Source organism: Crocodylus porosus, unplaced genomic scaffold (genome assembly GCF_001723895.1).
Source record: "Crocodylus porosus isolate Cpor-Errol unplaced genomic scaffold, CroPor_comp1, whole genome shotgun sequence".
Classification (NCBI taxonomy): Eukaryota; Metazoa; Chordata; order Crocodylia; family Crocodylidae; genus Crocodylus; species Crocodylus porosus.
The window spans coordinates 126485888-126512303 of NW_017728906.1; the positions used below are offsets into that span (position 1 = coordinate 126485888).

Genomic DNA, 26416 nt, shown 5'->3' on the forward strand with positions numbered 1-26416 from the left:
GAAGAAGCAGCTTTCCTCGAGTCAACTTCCCATTGTACTTCTTAGTGGCTTCTTGTAAGCAAAGTAGTTCAGATGCATAGTTTTTCCTCTTGAGAAGTGCTCGGTCATAATTCCCACCTTTTACTGTTCCAAAAAATATGGCCATGACTACCAACAGATGCCGTTGTCTTGGATTTCTTGAGAGGTGAAAACTGTGTACTTCCCACTGCATACACTGCTGTTTTGCCTCAGGATCAAGGTGATGAACCCATATTTCATCCCAAGTTTTTGTTCTTGTGAATTTTTCTGCTTGCCTAAAACTGCCTTAAAAAGTTTCCCTAGAAATCAAGTTAACACTTTCTTCTGATGAAGGCTCAACATCTCATCTTCAGTAGCGATGGTACACATGGACCCATTGCTGAGGCCTGTTGTCTCAACTATGTGACTGATGGTTGATCATCTGTTATTCATCACCATCTAATAGACTGCATCAACTTGTTCTGGTGTTTTGGTCTCTGGGGCTGTCTGAAGTTCCAGCTCTTTCTCAGTGTTTACTTCCCCCTTGGTGAAATTTTGCTCTCTGGTGTGTGTTTGTGGGGTTTTTTGCTGCTGTTGTTTATTGTGTCATCATCCTCCTGTGTTGCCACCATATCTTCATGGATTGCCTTTGTTCCCAAGCCTTTCTTAAAAAGGTACGTGATCACTACTCTGATTCCATTCTCCATTTTTCTTCAAATTTTCAGTGACTTGTTTCTTTGACATGTCCTCCTCCAAGTTCTGCATGATTGTTTTTAATCTGTTAAAAAGCCCATCAAAATACCAGTATTTTAATTTGTGAAATACTGTGTGTCTTAATGTATTATTGTATAGGTCAGGGTAGATGCTTTCTGAATAGAACATCATAATGAAAACCTCAGAGCCCATACAGAACATAAGTGAATGTTCTGTACCTATGCATAGAATTTAATCATTTTCTAAATATTCTGCAAAATAATGGTTGACAGCTTTATGGATGAGTTTTTAGTTTACTGAAGTTAACGAACTATGATATCAGAGGGATCAATGTGCCTGTTTAGTGACGTGTCCTTAGTTTTTCATTTCTTGAAGATCATTTCTAATGATAAATTTAAGGTTAGGGTTTACCTTATAGCCTGAAACTTCAGTTTACTGTAACAAACCTTCATAATTTTATATTTTGCTTGCAGTGGCACTTAGAAGATCAATTTCCTTTTTCATCTTGATAAAGACTTAGCTTTATCACAGTATTTAAATCCCCCCCCCCCCAAAAAAAGTTCATTTCGTCATTCCTCAGACTCTTGAAAAGTCCTTCTCTCTGTCCAGAAACGATCCTTTTAATAAATTAAGTAATCTGGATATCCTGGTACTTGGTGTCAGAAACAAAAGATGGAAGGTTTCTGTGTGGACAGTTCTGTTTGAAATCACTTGTGTTGCTCTATAGGTAGGTAGATTAGAATTTGAGTTCTGCACACATTTCTACCATATTCTTAGTATACACCTTTATTAAAGGTTAATATATAGATCTACAAAACTTGACAGTTGCGGCCTTTAGACAAAAGGTCCTACAGGAGGCAGGGGATGCATCACTAGACATGTCCCATTCATGCATTCTTTCTCTGAAGCATCTACTACTTCCCACTGTAAACTTTCTGGACATGCTTCATCCACATACTCTGTTTATAGCAGGGATGAGCTAAGTGTGGCTATCAGGCTACACTGAGCCCGCAGCAGACTTCATTTTCTGGCAGCCCCTGTCCACATTGCTGCAGCTGGTTTCCATAGAGACCCCAGCAGCAGCTGCACCATGACAGTGCAGAACCAGGGTTTCCATGGAAACTGGCTCCAGCAGGATTGGCAGGGCATGCAGCTGGGTATGGAGCTGCTCTGGGGCTGGGATCTTGCAACAGTGACAGTGTGGTTTGGAGCCAGGGCAGAGCTGCAATCTGCTTCCTGTATGCTTTGGGCAGGGGTGTGCAGGTAGTGGATCACAGCTGTGCTCTGACTCTAGACTGCACTGTTACTGCTGCAAGATCCCAGCCCTGCAGTAGCTGCCCGACCAGCCCGGCATCCTGCCAACACTGCTAGGGCTAGTCTCCATGGAAACCATGGCCCTGCACTGTCACAGGGCAGCTGCTCCTAGGATCTCCGTGGAAATCGGCTGGAGTGGTGTGGGCAGGGGCTGCTGGGAAATAGTCCAGCTGCCTGCCGGGGCTGCCATTTTGTGTCATCCCCCCTGCTCTGTAGTGTCTACAGCAGGGGTAGACAACCCCCGGCCCGGGTGCCGGAGTGTGGAACTCGAAGGCATTTTGCTTGGCACATGTGTCTCTGGGTGGATGGTGGGTGGGAAGGGGCCAGGGCTACATAGCAACAGGAAGGATTGGGTCCCTCATGGCTCCCCCATCATCCACCCTGGCACACCAACACCTTACAAGTTGAAGTTGTGGCTGTTTTTGGCACTCTGCCCAAAAATGTTGCTGACCTCTGGTTTACAGCTTAACACTGTCAAAGACAAGAGACTGGGATACATGGATGATGAGCCTGATCCATTATGGTACTATTTACATTCTTATGGTATGTTCTGAGAGGCACTTTTTCCCTGACTTGTATTTATCCTGTTTATGCCTGAGTTGCCCTTCCTCCATTCACTATGTACTCCTACTATGGGCTACCATTTCTTAGTAACCCAGTATTTGTAGTGTCAAGTGGTCAACATATTATTCCATCTATAAATTGATTTCGCATACAGGAGTACACCTATCAATATATAGTTTTTTATGCTTCTTTATCATCTTCCTTGTGTTATGAATCAGAATTATTGTGAATGAATTCTTTTGAAGGCTTTCCTGAGGTCATGTCTGTACCTGTTTTTTTCTTTCTCCTCAGGCCAAGAAAGAAAATCTCTTGATACTGAAAACAAAGAAATTCATCAGTATTTTTCTTGAATAATAAGGCTCCTTCTAGCTAGTCCCAAATCCAAATTGGCAGATAAACTCCCATGATAGGGAACCTAGTTAGCAGTAATTGTTTTATTCTCTGACAAATGCTATAGGAAAGGGCATGGTGAGCTAATACATTAAATGTAAACATCTGAAGTGAATAAAGTTGTAAATCACATGTGCTTAGCAGTCTCTGCTTATTCCTTAGTTGTCACTGTGCTGTTAGTCTTCTGAGTACAATTCAGAATGACTGAGAGTTAGTTTGGTATGATTGGGGCAGTAAGGGAAAAGTTAGGGCCAAAAGAAATTGAGAATTTCTAGGTAATCCTGTTAAGTTGATCCTCTACTTGTTAGTTCTAAACAGTAACATATTAAAAACAAGAGACTTTAAGAAGCTTAAAGCAGGTTTTCTTATGTCAGTTCTTAAATTGTGCTTTCAGGCTGCCAACAAGTGATGGCAGTGCATCAAAAGGAAAACAACAAACCAGCGAACCTGTACATATTTTAAAGAGATCTTTTGCAAGAACAGTCTCAGTGGTGAGTATTGTCTGCAGTCCCCATTTCCTCTGTGTTCATCTCTGATCATAAAAATGTACAGAATTGCAGGGGAAAATAATTAGTAAGTTAATTATTTTTAGCTGTATGCTTTAAAGTCATGCACTTCATCCATAGGAAGATAGGGGCACATACCAAATAGTGTTTTTTCAATTCTGTGTGAAAGTGCAAATGCAAACTCAGTTACAAGTACAATTTGGGCTACCCATCTAACTGAACAGCATTGCAGCAACTATGTAGTTTTGTAATATGCTTCTGTCTCTTCATGAGTAAGCTAGCTTTGAAAATTGTCTTAATTTTTTATGTTGAATTCCTTTTTACTGGTAGGACGGTTATTGGTTATACTTGCCAAATAAATACTAGCTATTCCTTGCAGTTGTGAGGCATTTGTACCATCTTATGTTATCATCCAAATACCATGATTCCTGATTAGTCATTTCTGAAATCAGGTTTTCTTTTGTATAAATTACATTACTTTGGATTTCCATAGTATATATCATTTGAGGATATCAAAACACTTAATTAAGCTTTGCATATCCTTAGAGGTGGGAGATATTAATAGGGACATTGAAATGTATCTGCCTCAGTAATATACTGTTCAAAAGCTCTGGTCTTCTCTAGCATCACAGCTCTGTAGTTTAAGACAGAATTAAGAATGCTGTATCTGATTGGAAATCTCAAGGAAACCTTAGTTAAAAGCATGCAGTTTTATGACTTGTAATCTGCTGTTTTCCAAAAAAGGACCATGGAATCTTTATTAAGTGCTGGTTAGTTTAGCTTTCATCTTGCATCTTTATTTTGTCTTGTAACAGCACCAAGCATATGGTTTGCATTTGTCAACTGATAATTTTCTGAAAGGTGCTGTTTCCAGAAGTACGGTTCCATATCTTAATTTTCTTCACCGGCTGTCTTTTTTTGTGCGTCCATTTCCATGTGGCTCTCAGTGCTTAGGAATTCTTCAGTGACCCATCTCCTGCTCAGGTTTCTTCTTAAAATGCATTTTCCATATGATCTGCAAGTTCTAGTTGTCATCTTTTATAACTCTTTCATCAATAACATGGTCTCCAAAGATCTGTGTATGATTCCAGATACCTGCATTATTAGACAAAGCAGTTACCTGATTTTTATTGCTGAACATCATGTCCTTTCTTTCTTATCCTGTCACTATTTGTCATCCGTTCTCATACCATGTTCTAGTTTTGTTTGGAAGCTACTTGCACTGGGAGCATCCTTCTGCATTTCTGTGGAGGACTGGCACTATACAGCTTTTTATATGTAATATTGAGCCACCATCACCATTTTTCCTGTAGCTCTTAGATGTTCCTTGAAGATGTCTGACCAACTTGACTAAGGTTAGCGTGGGAGCTATGACATTATGACAGTACTAGGCATGTGTAAACATAGACTTTTTCACAGTATGGCAAGGATGCACTCTGGGAAAAATTGCTGTCGTCCATAGTACTTAATTCAACAAGGAAAAACAGTTTCTGAAAATGTATTTAATTCATTAGAGCAGAGCTATTCAATAGGTGGCTGATGGGCCTCATGTAGCCTCTGTCTGGGCACTGCTTACCCATCACACTTACACTACAACTGCTGAAGTCTCTAGGCTTCCATTTCCTTCTCCAGCTCGTCCTTCCTGTCCCTGTCTTGGGGGTAGGGTGGCTGAGAGAGCTCAGCCAGGTTTAAGGGAAATTTAGAGGAATGTGGGGACCACATGGGGTGCCAGTGCTACATGACGGGGCTGGCCATGTGGTACAGTGCAGCATGGGGTCACTTGTGCAATGCAGTGTGGCAAAATGAGACCCGTGCAACTTGGTGCAGCCAGCATGATATATCCAGGGGGCCACAACCCCTAACCACTCAACATGGACAGCCCTGCACTAGAGCTACCAGCTGTGTGGTGATCAGCTAATCAGTAATTCCTTTAGTTTTCTTTCCACTAATAGAATCCAATAATGAATGTTACAGGCTATTGATGGGGTGTTTGTAGTAGTGGAATAACTCCTGCATTCCAGTATTTTCTTTTTTTGCTCTCAAATTAGAAGTACTCTAATATGGTTAGTGAGGTTTACTCTAAAAAATCTGTTGGCATCTACCACAATCTGTAGCATAAGAGATTTATGTCATTTGTCTTTTGTATCCGTTTCATCCTGAAATAGGAATGCTTTGAGTCTTTGTTGAGCATTCTTCACTGGAGCTGGACAACTTTAGTGCTAGGAGTAGAAGAGCTTCGGGGGTTGAAAGGATTCCAATATACTGCTACTCTTCTTGATTTAGAGAGATTACGTTTTGTGGGCACTTGTTGTTTGAGGCTTCTGCGGGTCTACACCTGTGAAATATATCCCATTTCAGGTAATGTTTTGGTTCTAATACATGCGATTGATATTTGATAAGTTGACGTAGGCTACATTTCAGTGCATGTTGTAGAGAGGCAGCTGCACGCATTAGGATTGGGCATTTGACTGGTCAAAGTTTGGTCAATTGACCAGTCAAATAAATACCGGTCAAAGATTGTACCCAAAAAAAGCCAATATGTCCAAATAATACACAGAAAAAGCACAAATCTTCCATTAAGAAATGTGTAAAAAATATATATATATATTTCTGTCAGGAAAACTAAAAAAAGTGTAATTTTTTGTAAAATTGCTACAATCTTTGGCCCGTCAAAAATGATGCAGTCAGTTGACTGGTCAGTTGACAATGACTGGTGAATTTGACTAGCTTGCCAACCCTAGCATGCACAAATGGAACTGCTTTTATTGAAGCAATAATAAGAGATTAATGCATTCAGAAATGAGACACTTTTGCACTATTAATTGTGGCTAATTGAGCGTGCAGCTGTATATTTTTATGATGCAACTCCTAATTATGTTGAAATGTATCTGCATGCTTAAGTAGACAGCCATATTCCCAGACCTACCCTCTGGGGTCTTTTATCCCAATTGGTACATAGTACTTTCTTTGCTAGTATGAATCATCCATTTGGACTTGAAAGTCAGTATTATTTGTTCTTATCATGCCTGCTCCTTAGTGCTGTCTTTTAAAAATTCAGTATGTATTAGTGGTTTTCTTTATTAGGAAAAGAAATTCAAGTTCTTACTGCTTGTATATGTTTTAATGAGGTGTAATTTTGATTTGTCCTGTATTCGCTGTGTTGCTATATAAAATATGGAAAACATTGTTTCATTTTTGTGCCTAACTTTCAGTTGTTTTACTTCTATCTGGAATGGCATTTTAATAAGCAAGATACAGAAATATTTTGTTAGATGTAAACTAATGCTTTTATCATCATCTTTTTTAGCTACTGCTAAAGCGGTTGTCGAGGAAACTAGCAAACTAGCAGACTGCATTGGGAAAACTAGAACTCTTCTGAGAAAAATTTTATCGGAAGGAGTTGATCACTGTATGGTGAAGTTGGACAATGACCCCCAAGGATATCTGAGTCAGCCCCTGAGTCTCCTAGAAGCTGTTCTTCAGGAATGTCATAACACTTTCACTGCCTGCTTTCATTCTTTTTATCCAACACCAGCTCTGCAGTGGGCATGCCTTTGTGACTTGCTGAATTGTTTAGATCAGGTATGCTAAAAGTACTCTACAGTGCCGTGTTTTGCCTGCAGGAGAGGCAAAAATATTGTTAGATATTCCATTTTAACTTGTAACCAAGCCCACAGACTGACCCAGCATTGCTTATCTGGCCAATGGGACTGAAAGGCTGGGCACTAATACATAAGATGCATGCATGTGTGTCTGTGGGCACACATGTACACACACATGTATGCACAGCTTTTTGGGTGTAAAAGTGAAGCAACCTGCCAGTTTTAATCCAAAAAAACTGTGCGCCCTAGGCATCAAAAGTTTGGGAAATACCAGTTTAGCATCATATAACTCTTTGTTCATGGCACATTGATTTCAGTTACTACTATTTATTGTATCAACAGCTCTGCAGATCAGACTCATGGGTCTGAAGTCAGACATTCACAAATGCAGAACATGGAATCAGTGACCATCTGTGAAATTTTTGGTTTAAGGGACTTGTCTAGCATCACAAAATACTTTTTTGGAAGAGGAGTGAAAATACATTCGCTTCTCTTGTATAGCATTTATCTGCCTTCACCTGACATCCAGCCTTGCTACATGAACATTTGTTATACACCATCAAGCTTCTGTAACTATTAGAATGAGTTTCCACAGAAAAATACTCCTTTAATACATGGCACTGATTTACCAACAGTATCTCCATATTGTGCACTGAATGAGTTGTATGTCTTCTGGAAAAACAGCATACGGAAATAAATGCATTTTATTCACATAGAGGAGGCCTGAATCTTCAGGTTCAACAGTCCACCTTTGGTTGGTTGATTTTAAATAATGAATTTATATCGTGATTTAAACTTGTAAGCAGGAAACCTTAATGATAAATTATTGATTTTAATCTTTTTCCATGTTTACTCTTTTGTGGAAAAACTCATTTTTATTGGTATAACCATTTGCAACAAATAGAGCTTTAATCTCATACTGTTGCTTGCTAACCAGAGGATACAATATACATGCTTATTTCAGCTGTTACACAGTTTGACATAGCTTGAATAAATAAACATCTATGATGCAGTCACAAAAGAGACTGCAATGTAATGTAAAGTAGCTAACTTGACAACCAGAAGCAAGTGATGGTCGTACAGAGTTTGGTGTGGGTTGGTTTAATCTGCTGGGACGTAAGTAGCTAAAATAAGTTTGTGCAAACTAATTGAATTTGAATGCCTGGACTACTACTAATACTACTCATTTAAAATATATGTGTGTGTGTTTTTAGGACATCCAGGAAGCAAACTTCAAAACATCAAGTAGCCGGCTTCTTGCAGCTGTTATGTCTGCCCTTTGTCACACTTCTGTAAAGTTAACCTCCATCTTTCCTATCGCTTATGATGGAGAGGTGTTGCTACGATCCATGGTCAAACAAGTCAGCACTGAGAATGACTCTGCACTGGTTCATCGTTTCCCACTGTTGGTAGCACATATGGAAAAACTTAGTCAGGTTAGTTTATGTTCTGAAATATTTATTTAATGTTACATAGTAGTCAAAATAGTAAAAAAATTTACACTCCCCTTATTTATTTAGTTACACAATTGATATGCTACCTTTTTCAACAAAGGCTCAGAGTGGTTTACAGCAAGGGCAGAAGAACAATTTAAAAGGGCAACTAAAATGGGCAACTAAAATAAATACTATAAAGCAGAGGCTCACTGAACAACATCTCAGCATAGTTTTTGATTGCTAAATGCCTGCCTAAACAGAAAGGTCTTGCTGTGCTGAAAGACATCCAGGCTTGAGCATCAGGCTTTTTTGAGCCTCCAAAGGAAGGGAGTTCCAGATCTGAGGAGCAGTGGCAGAAAATGACCTCCATATGTGCTCAGCAAGCAAACTTGGCATATTGATGGTATTTGCAGGAAGTTGCTCCTACCCAACTTTAGCGATTTATGATACAGCATAAGAGAGAAGATGGTCCCTTAGGTATGTAGGTCCCAGGCCATTTAAGGCTTTATATGTGAAAATTAGCACCTTGAATTACACCTAAAAGGCTAAGCCAGTACAAATGTTGGATCAGCAGGACACAATTTGCCCTGTCAACCTCAAGGTAAAGAGCATTGGCCAAGGCCACAAGCTCAGTCTCTGCGCTGTATCCAGGATGAAAGCAAGACTGACAAGGGTTCAGGAAACCAGTGGTATCCAGATGTGCCTGGAGCTGTCAGATGACCACACATTCAATGACCTCCAAAACTGGGAGGTTTAGAGACAGGGTGATAACTGGTTGGGCAGTCAGTCAGTATCAAATGAAGGCTTCTTGAGCAGGGGCCAGACAATTGCAGACTTGAGAGTCCAGTACCCTGCCCTTTCCCAGGGAGGTGTTTACAGCTCCTGCAAGCAGTTCCCCATTCTACTCTGGCTGGCTTTTACAAGCACGGATGGACACAGGGTCAGTTCACAGCTGGTCACCCTCATCCCTCCAAGTATATCTCCATCAGTGGATGATAGCTATTTAAAACAATCCACATAAATCCACAGGCAAAGACCTGGGCACCCTCGGGCCCAAACTCTGACTCTGCTGGATATGAGTGATTTTTGTCTGCAAAGTAGTGGCAAACTTGTCACAGTAACCTTAGTTTCTGGGCAGAGGTCAGCCATTCACCAGGCCATTCACCACCCAAAACAGTTCTGCTGGAAGACACTTTGTAGATACAATGGCAATGGAATGCTTCTTTGCTGCTGCCACTCCTACGCAGTAGTCCTTTAAGAAAGTTCTTTAAGAAAATTAGTCCATTGCAGCATGAGTTGAGCCACCTGCATTCCAGCCATGTATTGTCCCACTTGAGCTGTTCAGTTCTCCTACATGCCAAAGGGAATTGTGCCACCACAGTGGCAAGAGTCCCTGTGACTGTGACCAAGATAACCAGACCATTGACAGAATAGCCATCAAAGGCATGGGAATGTCTCCCTGAGAGTTCTGGAATTTTACAGGTATCTTGACTCTTCAGCGGTAAACCAGTCTAGTTAGTTCATCACCCTTACAGGGGTGGTGGAGGTCAGAGATCCTGTTGGAGGTAGTGGTCTGACCATGACATGTTTTTTGACAACATACCTGAAAATTGGAGCCTCTGTATCCGAGCAGATACAAACCATTAGATCCAGTGTGTGCTCTGCATCATGTACCCTGTGTCCCTAGGTATTTTTGGGTATTGCAAAAATTGTATTGCTTTCTTAAGAAAATGGTATGCGAGCCAAAATTCAGAATCAAAGCTAACCTCACCTTTGTAATTCACAAAATGTCACAGCATGCCAAAAGTACAGTTATCAAAAAAGATAGGTGAATGTGTGTGAAATTGTGCTTACCTCATGTAAAACATATGTGTAGATTTTGCTTTGCAAAGTTCTAGCTCTGATTTGGATCTGATACAACATTCTGATTTTAAATTAAGGATCCCCCCTTTCCCTCCATTCCTCTAGCCAAACCACTGATGTTGTCATTTTTGCAGGTAGACAAGTTCTACCATTACAAGTTGACTTTATATAAGGCAAGACTTTATATAAAGACAATGTGTTTCTCCTTTTTTTTTTCCCCCCATATTGCAGAGTGAAGAAAATATTTCAGGAATGACAAGTTTTCGGGAAGTGCTAGAGAAAATGCTGGTTATTGTTGTGTTTCCAGTTAGAAACAGTCTTAGACGAGAAAATGAACTCTTCTCTTCTCATTTAGTTTCTAATACCTGTGGATTACTTGCTAGTATTGTCAGTGAACTTACAGCTTCTGCACTGGGATCTGAGGTAATGTTTTTGTAAAACTGTTTAATAATGTTTTAAGTGAATGTATTATGAAATTTTTGGGTGTATGTATTGTTTTAGTTTCTAATTTTAGTTTCTAACCTTACACGATTTTTTATTGGTTCCAACTGCTGTTCCCAAAAATATGTAAGAAATCTTTTTCAAACCACTAATACTTTTACAATTATGTAATCAGTCTGTTATGGAAATGCAGTTAGTTAGCTGCTTGAAATGGTTGCAGAATACTTCGAGAATTCCCCCCACCCCCCAAATCTGGGAATCGTAAAGTTTTTGTGTCTCTGTGTTTGTACCTTTATGCATTTGTACCTTTATGCATCTTCCACTCTCTTAATTTAAAGTAGCCATTGCACTTGAAACAGATTCATTAGCCAGCGCTATCCACTGAGATGATGCTTGTACTGTGAGTGTCTTTAGACTTATGAAGAAGTTAAAGGACAGACACCCCAGCTATTTGTACCTATTTTCTTCCCCCCACTTCTTCTATTCACTTCCCTCAGTCTGATGGCACATGCTTTAGGATAGGGATTCTGAGCCGTAGGTGCACTTGAATCCTCAGGGATACATGTATAAGAACATTTTATCACAAATGATTTCATTTCATTTACTTCAAATAAAGAAATATTTCAAGTTGAATTTACCATTAAATATGATTCTTCATAAGGATTTTGAATTAATAAGGATTTTAAAGCATTTCTTATTTTACTTCGTTTTAAATATTCAGGTATTTAGACAACTTATCTGAAAATACATTGATTTACAGTACCGTTTATTTGTCTGAATCCATGACGACTGAATTTAAGATGAATCTCCAATTATTAAGTCCTAAATATAGAAAATTTGAAATTTATTATAGTTTTTCATGTCTAGAACCTAATTTTTGGAAGGTCATTTTAACCCCAACCCCAGAGCCTTCACAGCTCACTCCTGCCCCTGTGGTGCCTATACTTCCTGCCACCCCCATCTGCTTGGCCCCTTGTACCACTTATATGCCTCCTGCTCCCTCCCCACTTCTTCCCCTCTCTGTCTTTTACCTTCCCGTTGCTGTTGGAGCACCTGCTGCTTCTGTCTCCATTCCAGCCACATAGTAGCTGTTGTGGCATCAGTAGCTTTGGCCTAGACTCAGAGCCAGGGCCAGACCTCTTGCCACCTCTCTGTGGATGGACTGATTCCCCTATGCTGATTGGGAAGGAAAATGTTGTCATATATTAAAGCAGATGTGGTAATTGAATCTCATTTGTATAGTAAGAAGACACCTTTTAGTGGCATCTTCAGTGTTCTGTAATGGCTGATTCTTAAATTTACTATGCTCAAAATATTCACTCAAGATGATTTGTTTTTATCATAAAATAAAATACATTCTAACTGATGCTTATATATGCTTATTTGCTTATTTAACTGATGCCTATATGCTTATTTAATTCTTCACAGGTTGATGGACTTAACTCTCTCCATTCTGTCAAATCCAGTCCAAATCGATTCACTAAAACAAGTCAGGGAAGAAGTTGGAATACTGGTAATGGATCCCCTGATGCAATCTGTTTCTCTGTGGACAAACCTGGTGCAGTAGTGGTTGGATTTTCTGTTTATGGAGGAGGTGGAATTCATGAGTATGAATTGGAGGTGTTAGTTGATGATGTAAGTACTGCTCTTGAAAAACAAGCAAACAAATAATCTTAAACTTTTAAAGCTTTATAAGCATTTGTGTACCATCCAGGCTATCACTACAATAATAGTGCATCAGAACTTCATTTTGTGAGCACTTTATCGTAATGTATTCAGTAATAGGTTTAGTCAGTAATGGGAAGGGAGAATGTGATAAGCAAGGAACAACTTCCTGACATTGGAAAATAACTGATCTATAAACTGAGAGGGCTAAAGAGGTGAAAGCTCCTTCTCAGTCAGGAGAGGAAAGTTTGGCAATTTTACTTGTTTTACAGATGGATTTCTTGTTCTTAAAGACACATGGTATGTCTTTTACTTGTCATGCTAGTGTCATAGCATTGTCTGTAGTATGCACAAAAATGCAACTTCTTAAAATAAGTGGACAAGTTTCAGGAGAGTTTAAATTCTAGAGATATTAAAATGGTTTACATTTCTTCAAATCAGAGTGATCACACTGGCGATTCAACTCATTCTCATAGATGGACATCATTAGAGTTAGTTAAAGGAACTTATACCACAGATGATTCCCCCAGTGACATAGCTGAAATCAGACTTGACAAAGTTGTGCCTCTGAAGGTAAGAAAAGTGATGTATTTTCCCTGTTAAATGCCATGGAATTTTTAAGTAAGAATTGAACAAGTAAGAATTACATGGATGCATGCTGAAAATCTTGTTTGTAGTTTTGTTTACTGTATGCGTTTGAAAAATGCTTAATATTTGTATTTTGTTGAGAAGTAAAACTAATAAAACACATCTAAAACATTTTTCATTTTATTAGTTCGGCAGTAAATGTCAAGTGCAAATTGTTGTAGGGAAAAGAAACAAAACATCTCTTTTACATTTTAAGATTATCTAGTGTAATGTAATCTGTATATGAATTAAAATGTTCTTGAATAAACAACATTTTTTCACAATCTCTCATTTGTACTTGATCCCATACCTTTTCTATTTAATTTCATTTTAGCATTCAAGTTTAGGTTGAAAGGTAAATGTACCATATTTACCTGAATCCAAGACACCCCTGAATTTAAGACAGCCTCCTATAATTAAATTCTATGCGTGGGTAGTTTATAAATTTGTTAGTTTTCCATGTATAGAATCTAATTATTGGAGGGTCATTTTAAATTGTTGTCCCCTGTCCCTGCCCCCCCACTGCTGTAGGAGCAGGAAGTGAGGGGGAACAGATGGTATGGGGAGGTCAAGCAGCTTGTCCCCTCCTACTTATTCCCATACATGCATGCACCATTTGCTTCCTGGCTGTTTGCAGTCTTCCCCTCCCCCACTTCACAGCCTCTGCTTTCCACCTGCCACCTTTCCTCTGCCCTCTTGCTTGTTGCTCCAGCACCATCAGGCTCATTCCTGCTGCAACCTGAGGCCCAGAGCACAGCCCTAGCCAGGCCCTGCAGCAGCTATGCGAGCGCCTGTGCTGCTGGGGAAGGGCTGAGGCTGTGTCCTGTACCCCAGGCTAGAGCAGTGATGAAGCCTGTCAGAGCAAGGGGAAGAGGCAGGGAAGGAGAGGGATGGGCAAGGAACAGAGACTTCAGGGGGAGGTAGCAAGCTGCAGAGGTGGTACACAGGGCAGGCAGCCTGCCCCCCCCCCCTCAATTCCAAGATGAGGGTCTTTTTTCCCTATGTTAAATGAGGGGCACTTTGTCTTAGAATTCAGTAAATATGGTACTTCAGGCTTGTACTCTTCTGTATTCTAAATACATCTTTATTTAATATAATTGAATTATATTTTCAATTTGAATCCTCCAAACTTTCGTGAAGTATGTTTCTGTATCTCTTACAAAGTTCTCTTGTTTCAAAGGAAAATGTGAAATATGCAGTCCGCCTTAGAAACTATGGGAGCCGTACTGCTAATGGAGATGGAGGAATGACTACGGTCCAGTGTCCAGATGGTGTGACATTTACATTCAGCACATGTAGTTTGAGCAGCAATGGCACAAACCAAACACGTGGACAGATTCCACAGATTCTTTATTACAGGTTTGCATACTTCCATAAATTTATTTTTTTTTAAATGAATAATAATAATAATACCACATCTGTATGTGAGAAGTATCAGAAAGAAGTGTAGATTGTGTATAGAGAATAGTAGCTTCTGTCAGAACTATATTTTGCTTTCTTCTGACTGTGTTTTTTTTATTGAAGATGACTAACTTTCACGGTAACAGGCTCTCCCTCTTCTCCAGGGCATATGATTTGTCCCTCTGTCTCTTTCACTGTCATCTCAGATTTGCTGTCCATGATATGACAACCATAGTGGAAAATTGGTTCTCATATCTTGTCCATTGACTTACAACTTACTGTTTTTTTTTGGTTTTTTTTTTTTTTTTAAGTTTGACTTTAAAATCCTGTAATCCTTGGATATAATACCTTTTTTGAGAGCAGGGAATCATTTCTAGTTGGGAGCTATGTACTGAGAGCTTCCTCAATTTCTGGAAGAATTGCGTTGTATAACATAATGAAATTGTCATCTTTAGTAAGGGTGCTCAACCTCTGGCCCGCAGTGCTGTGTCCTCTGGTGGCACCACTCCTCTGCTTTCAAATCCTTGGACACATAGGGAGCCCCAGGTCCTGCACACTAGATCCAGTGCTCGATCCCAGCGAGGAATAGGAGGTGGCAGCACTGGGCCCCAGGGACCCAATCTCAACATGCAAGAGATGGTGCCAGGCCTCTAGGACCCAATCTTGGGCTCACAGGAACCAATCCTGGCATGCATGGGGCAGGAGAGGGTGGTGCTGGGTCTGCAGGACCCAATCCTGGAATGCAGGAAGTGGGAGAGGAGGGTGGTGGTGAGCCCCTAATTCCCAACCCAACCTGCAGACTGGCCTTGTACCGCTTATGTGGCCCATAGGGGCAAAAGGTTGAGCACCACTGGTTTATAGACTCTTAATCTCACTCTAAACCAATATAGGAGTATACAGAAGAGGTTGGCCTTACAGAAAGAGAATGAAAGATCTTGTATTTAAGTCAATTGAATGCCACCCAAGAGACGATTCTGCCACATCCTTTCCATATGATACTTTAAAAGTTCATTAAAGTAACATTTCGCGGGTATCCAGTAACTGTTTCTCATTTTCTGGGTGTCCAGCTTGACAGGGTTTAAAAAACAACAGCACCTGAGTATAGGAGCTTCTCTCCTTACCTCTACAATAAAGAGATGCTGTGCACCAGAATCTTCAGTCATTCATGATAGTCACTGTAGCTGTAGCTTGCACAAGTAAATTGAACAATTAACAGTTGATCAAAAATAGTGTGCTCTTGAAGGCTAAGATGGCAATTAGACATCAAGACTAGATCTTGTTTTTCTGGGGTTTGGAGGTGCTCATTTATGAAGAAGTTGCAGTGCTAATTTATTATAATGTCTTTTTGAAAGTATTTACTACATTGGAAGATTGTAAGAGGTAACTGCACCTATGTTCTTAAATGTTGCTAATGGATCTTAAGAAGTAAAAAAGAATTAAAGAACTAAAAGAATCAAGAACCTAAAGAAAATTTAAAAAATATTATTTCATTACCAAATTGTTTACAGTTTAAAATAATAGATAACCAAGTAAGACAACAGGCATCAGCCAGCAATTTTTCTTTCAGAAAAATGCTGTGCCCCATATCTAATAAGAATTTTAATCTTGTCAGCAGAATACTGGATTGAGAAGAAATAGTTGATAATCATTTGGTTTTTTAAAAAAAGCCTACTCACAAAACCTATTCAAGAAACTAAATCAAGCATAAGATCAAGAGAAAGCAGCTAAGGGATACACGACATGAGATAGTTAACATGACAGAAGTAGTACATTTGCAGAAGGTGGTGAACATGACAAGATTTATAAAACTCAAAGATAGTTAAAACTGAAGAACTGGACAAAATTAAGCAGATGGGCAGATGAAATGTGGCAACATCAGATGAAATGTGGCATAAGTTGACAACAGAAGAGACACATTGATGGATTTAAAATTAATCATACCACCTAGAAAAAAGACCTAGCTATCACTGTAGATAGCCCATTGAAAACAAATGTCTGTATTGGTGAAGAAGCTCAGATGTCAAGATCATTACCTCTGTCACAAAGGATAAAAGAGAAAATGAGGGTTGGGGTTCAAAAATCTTTTTAGAACTACTGTATATACCCAAATTCAAGACAACTTTCAATTTAAGATGATTCCCAATAATTTGATTATTTTAATGGGAAATCCTAAAAGTTTGTCATAATTTTCCTTGTATTGAATCTAATTTATTGTAGGGTCATCGTAAATTCATTCTGTACCCTCCTGCAGCTGGCAAGCAGTGGTAGGGTGGCAGGTGATGGAGGAGTCAAGTGGCCTCTGACCTTATCCTTCCCATCACTTCATTCCTTGCTCCCTGCCTCCTCCTTTCCTGAACTGCCTGCATGCTCTGGCACCAGCCACTTGCCAACCTTGCCTAGCCCCTGCTGCCACTTACTCCTCTGTTCCATCACTGACTCTGGCTCTTCTCCAACCTTGGGCACAGAGCATATAGTTGCACCAGCCCCTGCCTGGGCATGTAGCTGGGGTTGTGGTGGTGGCAGTTCCAGCCACAGCCCCAGAGCCAGGGCTGGAGCTGCCACCACCACTGCTGCATAGTCAGGGGAAGGACAGAGGGAACTGCAGCTCCAGCCCCAGGTTGAGGTTAGAACTGGAGCTGCATTAGCCTGCTCCCTCCACCCCATACTTGAATTTAAGATGAGAAGCTACACACAAACATACCCTCATCTTGGATTTGGGTAAATACTGTAGTATTCCCACACTGTGTGACTTTTTATTGGATATAGCTACATACTGACAGTTCTTGTGGCTACTTTTGTTTTTACCTGGTTATCTGGCTGCTTGCAGACTGATTCTTTGCTTACTGCTCCCTGCCCAATCTGTTATTGTTTCCCTGTTCCCTGTCCAGTCTGCCACATGCAGAGGTTGCCCAGGCCTCAGGTTCGCTGCTTCTGATAGAAGCCCTGGACAGGAGTAATATTTGTAGCACTGTAAATGCTCTTGCAGTGCCACAGAAGTTGAGCTAACAGGCATACACACCCCCTCTAGCATTAGATAAATCTGGTAGGACAAAAGAACAATTTTTCTGAAGCGCTGTTTTTTTTCTTTCTCAGAGGTAAGTAATTTCAAAAATACCAAGTGAAGTTGGTTTGTACATTGCTATTGACACAGTCCTATGATGAACTGGATGGGTGGTTTTTCTACAGTAATACTTATATTTCTATAATATATAGGTTTGAAAAAAGATTCTAATCATAGGAATATACTGCTTCAACTTCAGTACATCTTTCATTTCAAATCAAAATTTCCGAAAAGTGTTTTCCCAGAAATTTCACCTGTGATCTGTCATTACGTGGGTTGACTTTAGTTCTTATTTCTTGGTTTCTAAGTCACTCTATTGCACAATAATCAAATATATGGACTCATGTTTTAAAACTATTTTAATATTATGAATTCATGCCAATTTATTCTTCTATTCAGGAGCGAGTATGATGGAGATCTACAGTCGCAGCTTTTAAGCAAAGCTAATGAAGAAGATAAAAACTGTAGCAGAGCTCTTTCTGTTGTGAGTGCTGTGGTACGCTCTGCCAAAGACCTGTTGCACAGAGCTCTCGCTGTAGATGGTAAGACTTCTAGTAATAAAAAGTTATTTTTATTCTGTGGCAACGTGAATCAGTGGTATTGAAATCCACTATATATCAGTGGTATTGAAATCCACTATATAAATACCTACATCCAGGAAAAGTACACACCAACTGCAGAAGCTTCCTCAGCCTGGCGAAGGGCATTTATTCCTTAAAGCTTGCTAAGAAGAATTTTTCCAACTATTTGAGTTGGTCTAATAAAATATATCAGATTTACCCAAAGAACCTTGTCTGCCTATGTTCTTAGACCAACATGGCCACAACCTACACCCCAGTACACCTGGAAGAAACCTCTGGGGTAACTGAATGCAGATTCTGCTATTCTAGGTAACCTCATACATAGGGGTCTACTGGGACTCAAGGAGGTGGCTGGCCAATTGAATGGACAGATCCTGAGGCCAGCTGCCATTTTTGCAGGATGAGCATGGTAGGACTTCCCCATGTTCCTGGTGACCCCACCCCTTGGTGCTGATTGATTGCAAGGGCTGTCATATGCCTCTACCCCTCGCCTCTAATTGGTTGGGAGGTCTGTTGGTCATGCAGTCAATTGGTGAAGTGGGGTGGGGCCACACGAGAGCGAGCCCTCTCAACTAATCAGTAGTGAGGGGCAGAGGTTGCAGCCATGTTGCCAGCAGCCTTTCATGCTGACAGCCCCCCTTCCCCACAGGCAGGCTGCATGGCTGGGTCACAGCAGCCATGAGAACTGTTGGCTCCCTCCAGGGAGCCAGCATATTATTTTTCAGTAAGGTTTTTTTTGCAGCAAGCCCACCACTTTTCCCAGATCCCACCCAATTCAGCGTTTTCTGCAAAAACCATGAAATTATGATTTCAGTAGATCGCTACTGATACAACCCTGTGTTAAATTTATCAAGCTCCATTTCAGAATTACTAGATAAGCTTTCCCCCACTATATTACTCTCATGGCATTGATTATCAAAAACATTTTAGATAATGTGTTTGAATATTTTCATAATACATCCTCATGTTGATATATTAAAATTTGGCCATAAAATGTTATTAGCATGGCGTTTCCTTATTAGTTCATAATGATTAATTAACTTTAAAAAATTACTTTCTGTAAGTAGGTTTTGAATTAATTATATTATTTGTATTTAAACCATTTTCATTCCTTTACAAAACCAGTTTGAAAGTAGCTATCACTTCTAATGCATGAAGCCTTTGATTACATAGTGAATACTTATAATGGGGTTTCACTCCAAACTGAATTTTACAGTTCACTAACAGACATTAAAAAGATGGCATGATGGAATCTGATACCCAGTCTCAGCCATGCCACCTGCATTGCAGGAGGTATGATTCTGGAATTGAACATCAGATAATGTCATATTGCCAGTGCAGGGGGAGCCTGGGATCATAATCCTGGGCTCTCCCTGCACTGCCAGTCTTCACTTCTGTGGCTGGGAGCTCTGTCAGTTGATGGACAGTGATTGAAACTCCCAGCTGCATGATTACATCATATGCTCCTGCATTTGGGAGCTCCATCAGCTGACTTAGGCTTCTAGTCATCTCTCCCAGCTGAGACCCCCTGATCAGGTGACCAGTGCTCCCAGCCTCTGAAACACACAAAAGTGCCCTGGAGGCTGGGAGCACTAGGCGCATGTGCAATTAAAGGCATGATAAGAACCAAAGACAAAATTATCCACACTTTGTGTAATAACTTTGTCACTTAATTCTAGTTTTATCATGCTGTTAATTGAATGAATATGTGGCCAGGTCACTCCTTGAAATGTGAATGACTTGTTTATCACGTCTGAAGTGTAACGTGCATCAGGAGCCTAAGCCAACTCTGGATCGTGGTGTACTTCAGAATGAAAATAACATCTACTGAAAATGCGTCTCAAATTTCACTTACAAACTCCTGTTGTACAGGAAACTTTGGGAAAACTTGATTTTATTCAAAGCTTGTTACATATATTAAAAATAATAGCTTCTAAATACTCTAATTACTTCTTTCTACAGCTGAAGACATTCCAGAATTGCTCAGTTCTTCCAGTCTGTTTTCAATGCTGCTTCCCCTTATAATAGCCTACATAGAACCAGTAGCTGCAGCTATTCCCAAGGTATGTTAAGCATCAACTTGTTCCTAAGAGAAAGCTGCAGATGGGAAGGTACTCTTTTGTCCTCTGTATATGCCTGTCTTGTAAAATCTTGATTTCGCTGACCACTTAACACATTAGGGCCTTGTAACACAACCACCTTGTACATGTTAGGAACTTTCTGTCCCTGATCCATTATGGTAACAATAATGGTTCATAGATGCCTTAAAGTGGGAGTGAATGTGTTTTCCTTCTTTCCCATGTAAAAATAACTTTGAAACATAGAACTGGAAGGACCACCTGAAGACTCGAGTCCAGTCCTATATTTTCAGGCAGCCATGTAAAAAAAAAAAAATTAAATACATGTTTGTCCTATAGCATATACATTCTGGCTTTTACCACATTTTAGGCACTAAATGCCCCATATCAAATGTAGGATCTCTGGGCGTTTATACGTGTGCTTGGGGAGGGAGGGACTTTAATTATAGTACTTCAAGAGATGCTCTAATTAAAGCACCTGGAGCCTCACGTGTATCGGTATCCCTGCACTGAAAAATGGTGGTGGGGGCACTTTACCTAAAGCATGTTGAATGAGCTTTAAAGTGCCCTCACCACCATTTTTCAACACACGGTAGCAGATACCTGTGACACTGGACTCTGCTGGAGCATGGTAGTTACCACACTCCAGCAAACTCAATTAATCAAGTCTCTCCAGCACGCTGTGATTTTGCAGTATATGGGAGCAGCCTCAATGCACGTGTATAGGATAGGAAGAGACAAGGGAAAAAGAAAGATACTTGTCTGTGTTACCCTGCTTTCTGCCTGACTTCAGACTAAGCTGACATCTTAGAACAGTGGTTCTCAAACTTGTTAGACTCAAGGCACACCTCAGAAAATGCCAGCTTTTAGCTTTCACTCATTTTTTTTTGAATACATAAAAATAATAGAGCAGTTCTTCTGCTGCAGAGATTTCTGAAAAACTACAGCAAGTCAGAATGTTTTTGACAGTCTAGATTCCTGTTTGAAATTTCTGGTTTATCTTGTGTTGTTCAGTACATGACGGCATCCTTAAAAGGATATTGCAGCACCCTGGTTGAGAATCGCTGCCTTAGAAGCTAGTTAGTTTAAAGAGGCAAAACATTTTGTAAGTAATTAGATGCATTTGACAAAGTAGCTTATGCCTCTCTGAACAAATTAGTCTTTAAGGCTGCTTACAGACATGAAAACAACCCCCTCCCCCCCCAAGAAAAGGCACTTGACTTTAAACTCTGTGGGCCTCTGCACTGAGCACAGTGCATGCCCAGAAGAGGCATCACATTACTTGAAACTGGCTCACCCAACGTCTGTATAGATCAGGTGCATCAGCAGGGCTTTTTGGTGCTTTTATCTAACAGCTGATTGAATCAGCTGTTAGATAAAAGTTCCAAAAAGCCCTGCTAAAGTGCCCCACCTACACAGACCCTGCAGAGCCGGCTTGAACTAGCATGCTGCCTCCTGCAGTAAAGCACTGTCTTTTTTCCACGTCTGTCAGCACCCTAGGATGCTCCTCTCCCCTACTTTCTGAAGTGGCCTGCGATTCAGTAAATATATTCATATAGTCCTAGAAAGTGGACCACAGAGGAAAGCCAAAAAGCTCAGTTTTTTTTTCTTCTCGCTTGGGTGTGGACTATATTTGTATTTTTGTCTCGAAATAATTCCATGTCACTTAGACATCCAAGTCTCTTACCTCTTGAATGCAGTTAACCTCTTTAACTAACTGCCTTGGTTTCTCTAAGTTAAGCCTTTTGATTTCTCAAACCTTTGCTGTGAACCTATTCTTGCCCTTCCTGGAGTTTAAAATGAAATTAATCAACTTGTGGTTACATCACCCTAGGTTATTTTGATTATTTTCCACAACTAGTTCTTCTGTAAGGTCACTACTTAGCAAAATTTAGATCTAAGGTAGTTTTGCCCCAAATTCAATTGTGGTCCATGGCAGCTGGGATATAAATTCAAGAGGCTCTGCCTTTGAATCCACAGCTGGCAGGTTTTCATTGGCTTCAAATGGTAAATATATAGGAGCTGAGCACTTATTCACTCTGTTTTTGTTAAATTCAATATTGTTCATTGAAAAGATTATGCTTCTCTTTAGGCAAGTACTATTTCTGCCTTTTTTTTTCTATTTCTCTCCTTTTTGTCTTTGCATGCTCCCTCTACTTTTGTGTCTTCATTTCCTTCTTTGCAGCAGTTCCATTCCTTTCTCTCAAAGCCTTTATTTCAGTTCCTTTTCTGATTTCATCTGCCAAACTCATTAACAGTGGAAGAGTTGTTGTTAGAGTTAACAAGCAGAGCTGCATACAAGGCAATGTTTCAGCCTGTCCAGAGGCTCAGGGAGTAGACGAAGGTACACACAGGTACACCTGAAGTGGTTTCAAAAGGGGAGGCTGAGCTGCTGCTGAGGAGGTGCAGCAGCTGTTACTCTACAAAACCACAATCCAGGGTTAACACTGGACCAAGCAGCGAAGTTCACTTTCATCGCTGTAGGCTTGTATACATGCAACAGACTGTAACAGCTGCTGTGTACACCCGAGGAGCAGGTCTTCCTTCCCTAGAAAGCCACTCCAAGTTTACAGACAGACATGACAGTTCAAGTTCAGTTCACAGTTAGGAGGTACACTGCCTCTAATTATGAGGAATAGAAATATTTCTGAAATGAAAATGTAAGTTTTGTATAATGAAAAGTATCTTGGGATCACATAAATATATAATGTAGGTTTACTTCAATTTTTAATTATTTTGACACACTTGCCTTACAAAATATACCGTGTGTAAGAAGTGACAATTAGAGCTTTAAAATGCTTCTTGACAAAGATGGATAAGTCGGTCCTTAAAGATGGAGACAGGGAATATGCCGTTTGTTGAACTAGAAGTTATTCTAGGTATTTGAAGTAAAATAGGGCAGAGATGAGAGGCAAATGGAGGTAATGATGGATAAAGCTTGGACATGTAAAATTCATAAGCAGTTTTGTTTGATTATGTGAGGGTACATCTATCATCTTGTGCCATCCTCATTTCAAATGTGGTCACACTGATAATCAAAGTGGAGCTTTTCCTTTCTAAATGAAAATGTAAGTGGAAGGGTGTTGCATCTTCTCCATGCAACTTCCTTAATGTTAGAACTTTAATCATTCTTTGAACTGTCTGAAATAGAATTATATTAAGCCTCAAAAGTACACAAATAAAAGGTTTTTGTTCAATATATTTTGTCCTTCAAGTGTGCATTTTTCAAATATGGAACAAGCATTCAAACCATAAACAAAATTTAATGAACAAAATTAATTACAAAGCAAACCAAAGATGTGGTTGCTTGTTCCATAGAACATGCTTTATATGACTAGTGTTTTCTGGAGCAGATTATAAAACCTTTCAAGAGAGCTTTATTTTTTTTTAAATGGAAACATTGCTGGTTTACTACTATGGAGAACTACTACATTTAATAGCTAATATGTCTTGATTGTAATGGTTTTTCTTCTGGGATGTTCTTTAAGCAGAAGCACTTAAAATTGAAACACAGCCCATTCCACAACATTTAAAATTCTACTTTTTAGTTTTTACAATCAAACTTTTTTTTATTATTGCTCAAACTATTTGGGAATAAACTGTTATTGCTTGTTTTTATTTGTGACTCTTTCTGGAATCTGCAAGTAGATAGAGGTAGTTAGCCATGAGAATGTGAAGTCAGACAGAAAGGCAGAGTACAGTTCCTTATAGTGTGGTTTGGAGATGAGAATCTACTTTTGTTAAGCCATAGCTCAATTCTGACAAAATATTTTCAGAAGCTTACGCATATCTGAATTAGTTAGTCTATAAGGTAAAATTTTACCTGGCCTTCTTTCTGGAATCTACATTTATTTGAAGTAAATGCTTTGATATTTGGTCATTCAGAAGTTTTTGTAGTGATATATGTGCAAAACTGTAAATCAAATCACATAACTAAGTGATGTTAAGATGGAGAACATTCAGAACAAGCACTGTAGGGAACTGTAAGGATTTTTATGCAATTTCAGCTAATGCTTTCATATACTGTTGTGATACAGGTTGCCGTTGAAGTCTTTGGCCTAGTACAACAGTTACTTCCTTCTGTAGCCGTTCTGAATCAGAAGTATGCCCCTCCTGCATTCAATCCCAATCAGTCTACAGACAGTACCACAGGAAATCAGCCTGAACAAGGGCTGTCTGCTTGCACTACCTCTAATCACTATTCTGTCATAGAGAGTGAGCACCCCTACAAACCAGCTTGTGTTACGCACTATAAGGTAGGCATCATTCCTAAGTCTGTATGCAACTTTTAATTCCTAGCATATGCTAAAAACAACTTGAGAGACAAAGAACATCTTTAAAGTTGTTGGAGGCAAGGATATTTGTGGGTGATTTCTTTTATGGGACTAAGCACCAATTGGAGTGATGCCCTTCTCTTCCCTGGAGCTGCAGGCAGCAGCCAAGCTGTGGCTTAGTTTGTCGGCAGTGTGAGCACAGTGTTTGCACTGCATGCATATTGATTTTATATATGATTCTTTTATTGTAATATGAGTGCCAGTAATGAAACAATTCCATAAAAGACTTGTGATGTCTTTAGTGGCTGCTGCTGTATCGCTAATCAAGGGTCCAGATAACCAAGTTCAGATAACCAAGATATGTGGTACATTCTCTGTAATCCAAATGCTTGGCCATCTCATTATGTGTGATTTGGTTATCCACATGCTTTGTTTTATTATTTTATAAATGTTGGTACTATATAATACAACGGTGCTCAGCCCCCTGGCTTGCAGGCCAGATCCAGTCTGCATGAGTTGTGGCCCTGTGCACAGGAGTGGGCACACATGGTGGTGTGGGGTCCAATCCTGATGCATGGGGAGGAAGAGGGGGAGGAAGGTATGGTGGTGTGGGGTCTCTGAGCCTGATTCCAGTGGGGCAGAGGCAGTGTGGAGCTGTGAAGCCCTATCCCAGCCATGAGGCGGCAGCATGATCCCTCAGAACCCAGTCCCTTCGGGGTGGAGGCCATGTGGAATCCCAGAACTGGATCCTGGCAGGATGGGGGTGGCGCAGACTCTAGCACCACCTCCACCTGACTAGGATCAGGTTCTGAGACCCCATGCTGCCTCCATTTGCCAGCCCCTCCGCTGCATTAGAATCAGGGCCCAATTCAGTCTGCAGACTGTCCCCATACCCATGTCCTCATTCATCTGGCTCACATTGGCAAAAGTGTGAGTAATACCAATATAATACATTCTTAAATTTGACTATTTAATATCTGTACTGTTAAACTTGGATGATTTGACTTTATGCATTATGTGTTAACTTGCATAATGCCTCATAAGATGTTACATTTTCACTTTTTTCTGAACAATTTCATTTATCCAGAAGGCTGTTTTGGTGGGTGCTTTTGAAAGAGATTTGGATAAGTGAGTAGAAAATCTGCAGTACATATTTGTAGCTTGGAGGAGGCGGAAGGGGAAACTCCACTAATTTATAACTCTAAACCAAGCAATACAAGTCCAAAAAATGTAGTTAGTATAAAGAGATATCCAAACAGCGAGGCAAGTAATTATATAGGGTAAACACTTGCATAGTGTAAAGTCTGTCCCATAGTGGCAATTTAACCTTGCGAAAAATTGGGCAAATTTAGCATAGTGAATTTTTAAAATGCATGAATTCTAACTAGATGGATATTGCATGTTGGACCAGGGAAAAATTATGGACTAGAAGGTGAGCACAAGATACTTTTTCAGTGTGATTGGACAGGGGAGATGCTCTGGAAAGATTGGGAGATGCCAGAGTAAGAAGTTGGTACTCAGGAAAATAGAGAGTATCGATCTCTATAAAATTATTCTTAAGGAGTCTAATTAGGATGAGAAGTTAAAGAGTAGTTTTCCACACTTAGCATGAATCTATAATATTTGTTTTGTAGCCATTTTTAAATAAAGCTTTAAAAGGATACAGGCAGTCCTCAAACCTATGACATAATTGGTTCCTAAAAACCGCATCTTAAGTCTAAATGTTGTAACTTGGAACCAATTTTCTCATAAGAAACAATGTTATAAATGGGGAAATGGTTCCTGAACCAAGGCCCAATACCCTATTTTCACCAAAAATTGTGTGAACCCCAGAATTGTGTGCTCGATCAGTTATAGAGAAGTAATACAGCTACAGTAATATATTTATATTGTAAATAGCAA

General features: G+C 39.9%; 1 protein-coding gene across 1 annotated transcript in view; it reads left to right on the forward strand.

Moving 5' to 3' along the window:
• Positions 1 to 26416, forward strand: part of MYCBP2 (MYC binding protein 2, E3 ubiquitin protein ligase) — a gene marked incomplete at its 5' end in the record, with an annotated part of 297134 nt that overhangs the window by 147898 nt on the left and 122820 nt on the right. The window contains 11 exons of the mRNA XM_019528503.1: positions 3374 to 3470; positions 5651 to 5843; positions 6793 to 7067; positions 8302 to 8523; positions 10618 to 10809; positions 12256 to 12462; positions 12934 to 13065; positions 14300 to 14478; positions 17981 to 18123; positions 20125 to 20225; positions 24278 to 24496. Coding sequence (XP_019384048.1) covers positions 3374 to 3470; positions 5651 to 5843; positions 6793 to 7067; positions 8302 to 8523; positions 10618 to 10809; positions 12256 to 12462; positions 12934 to 13065; positions 14300 to 14478; positions 17981 to 18123; positions 20125 to 20225; positions 24278 to 24496 — 1960 coding nt within the window. The remainder of the gene's footprint in view (positions 1 to 3373; positions 3471 to 5650; positions 5844 to 6792; positions 7068 to 8301; positions 8524 to 10617; positions 10810 to 12255; positions 12463 to 12933; positions 13066 to 14299; positions 14479 to 17980; positions 18124 to 20124; positions 20226 to 24277; positions 24497 to 26416) is intronic.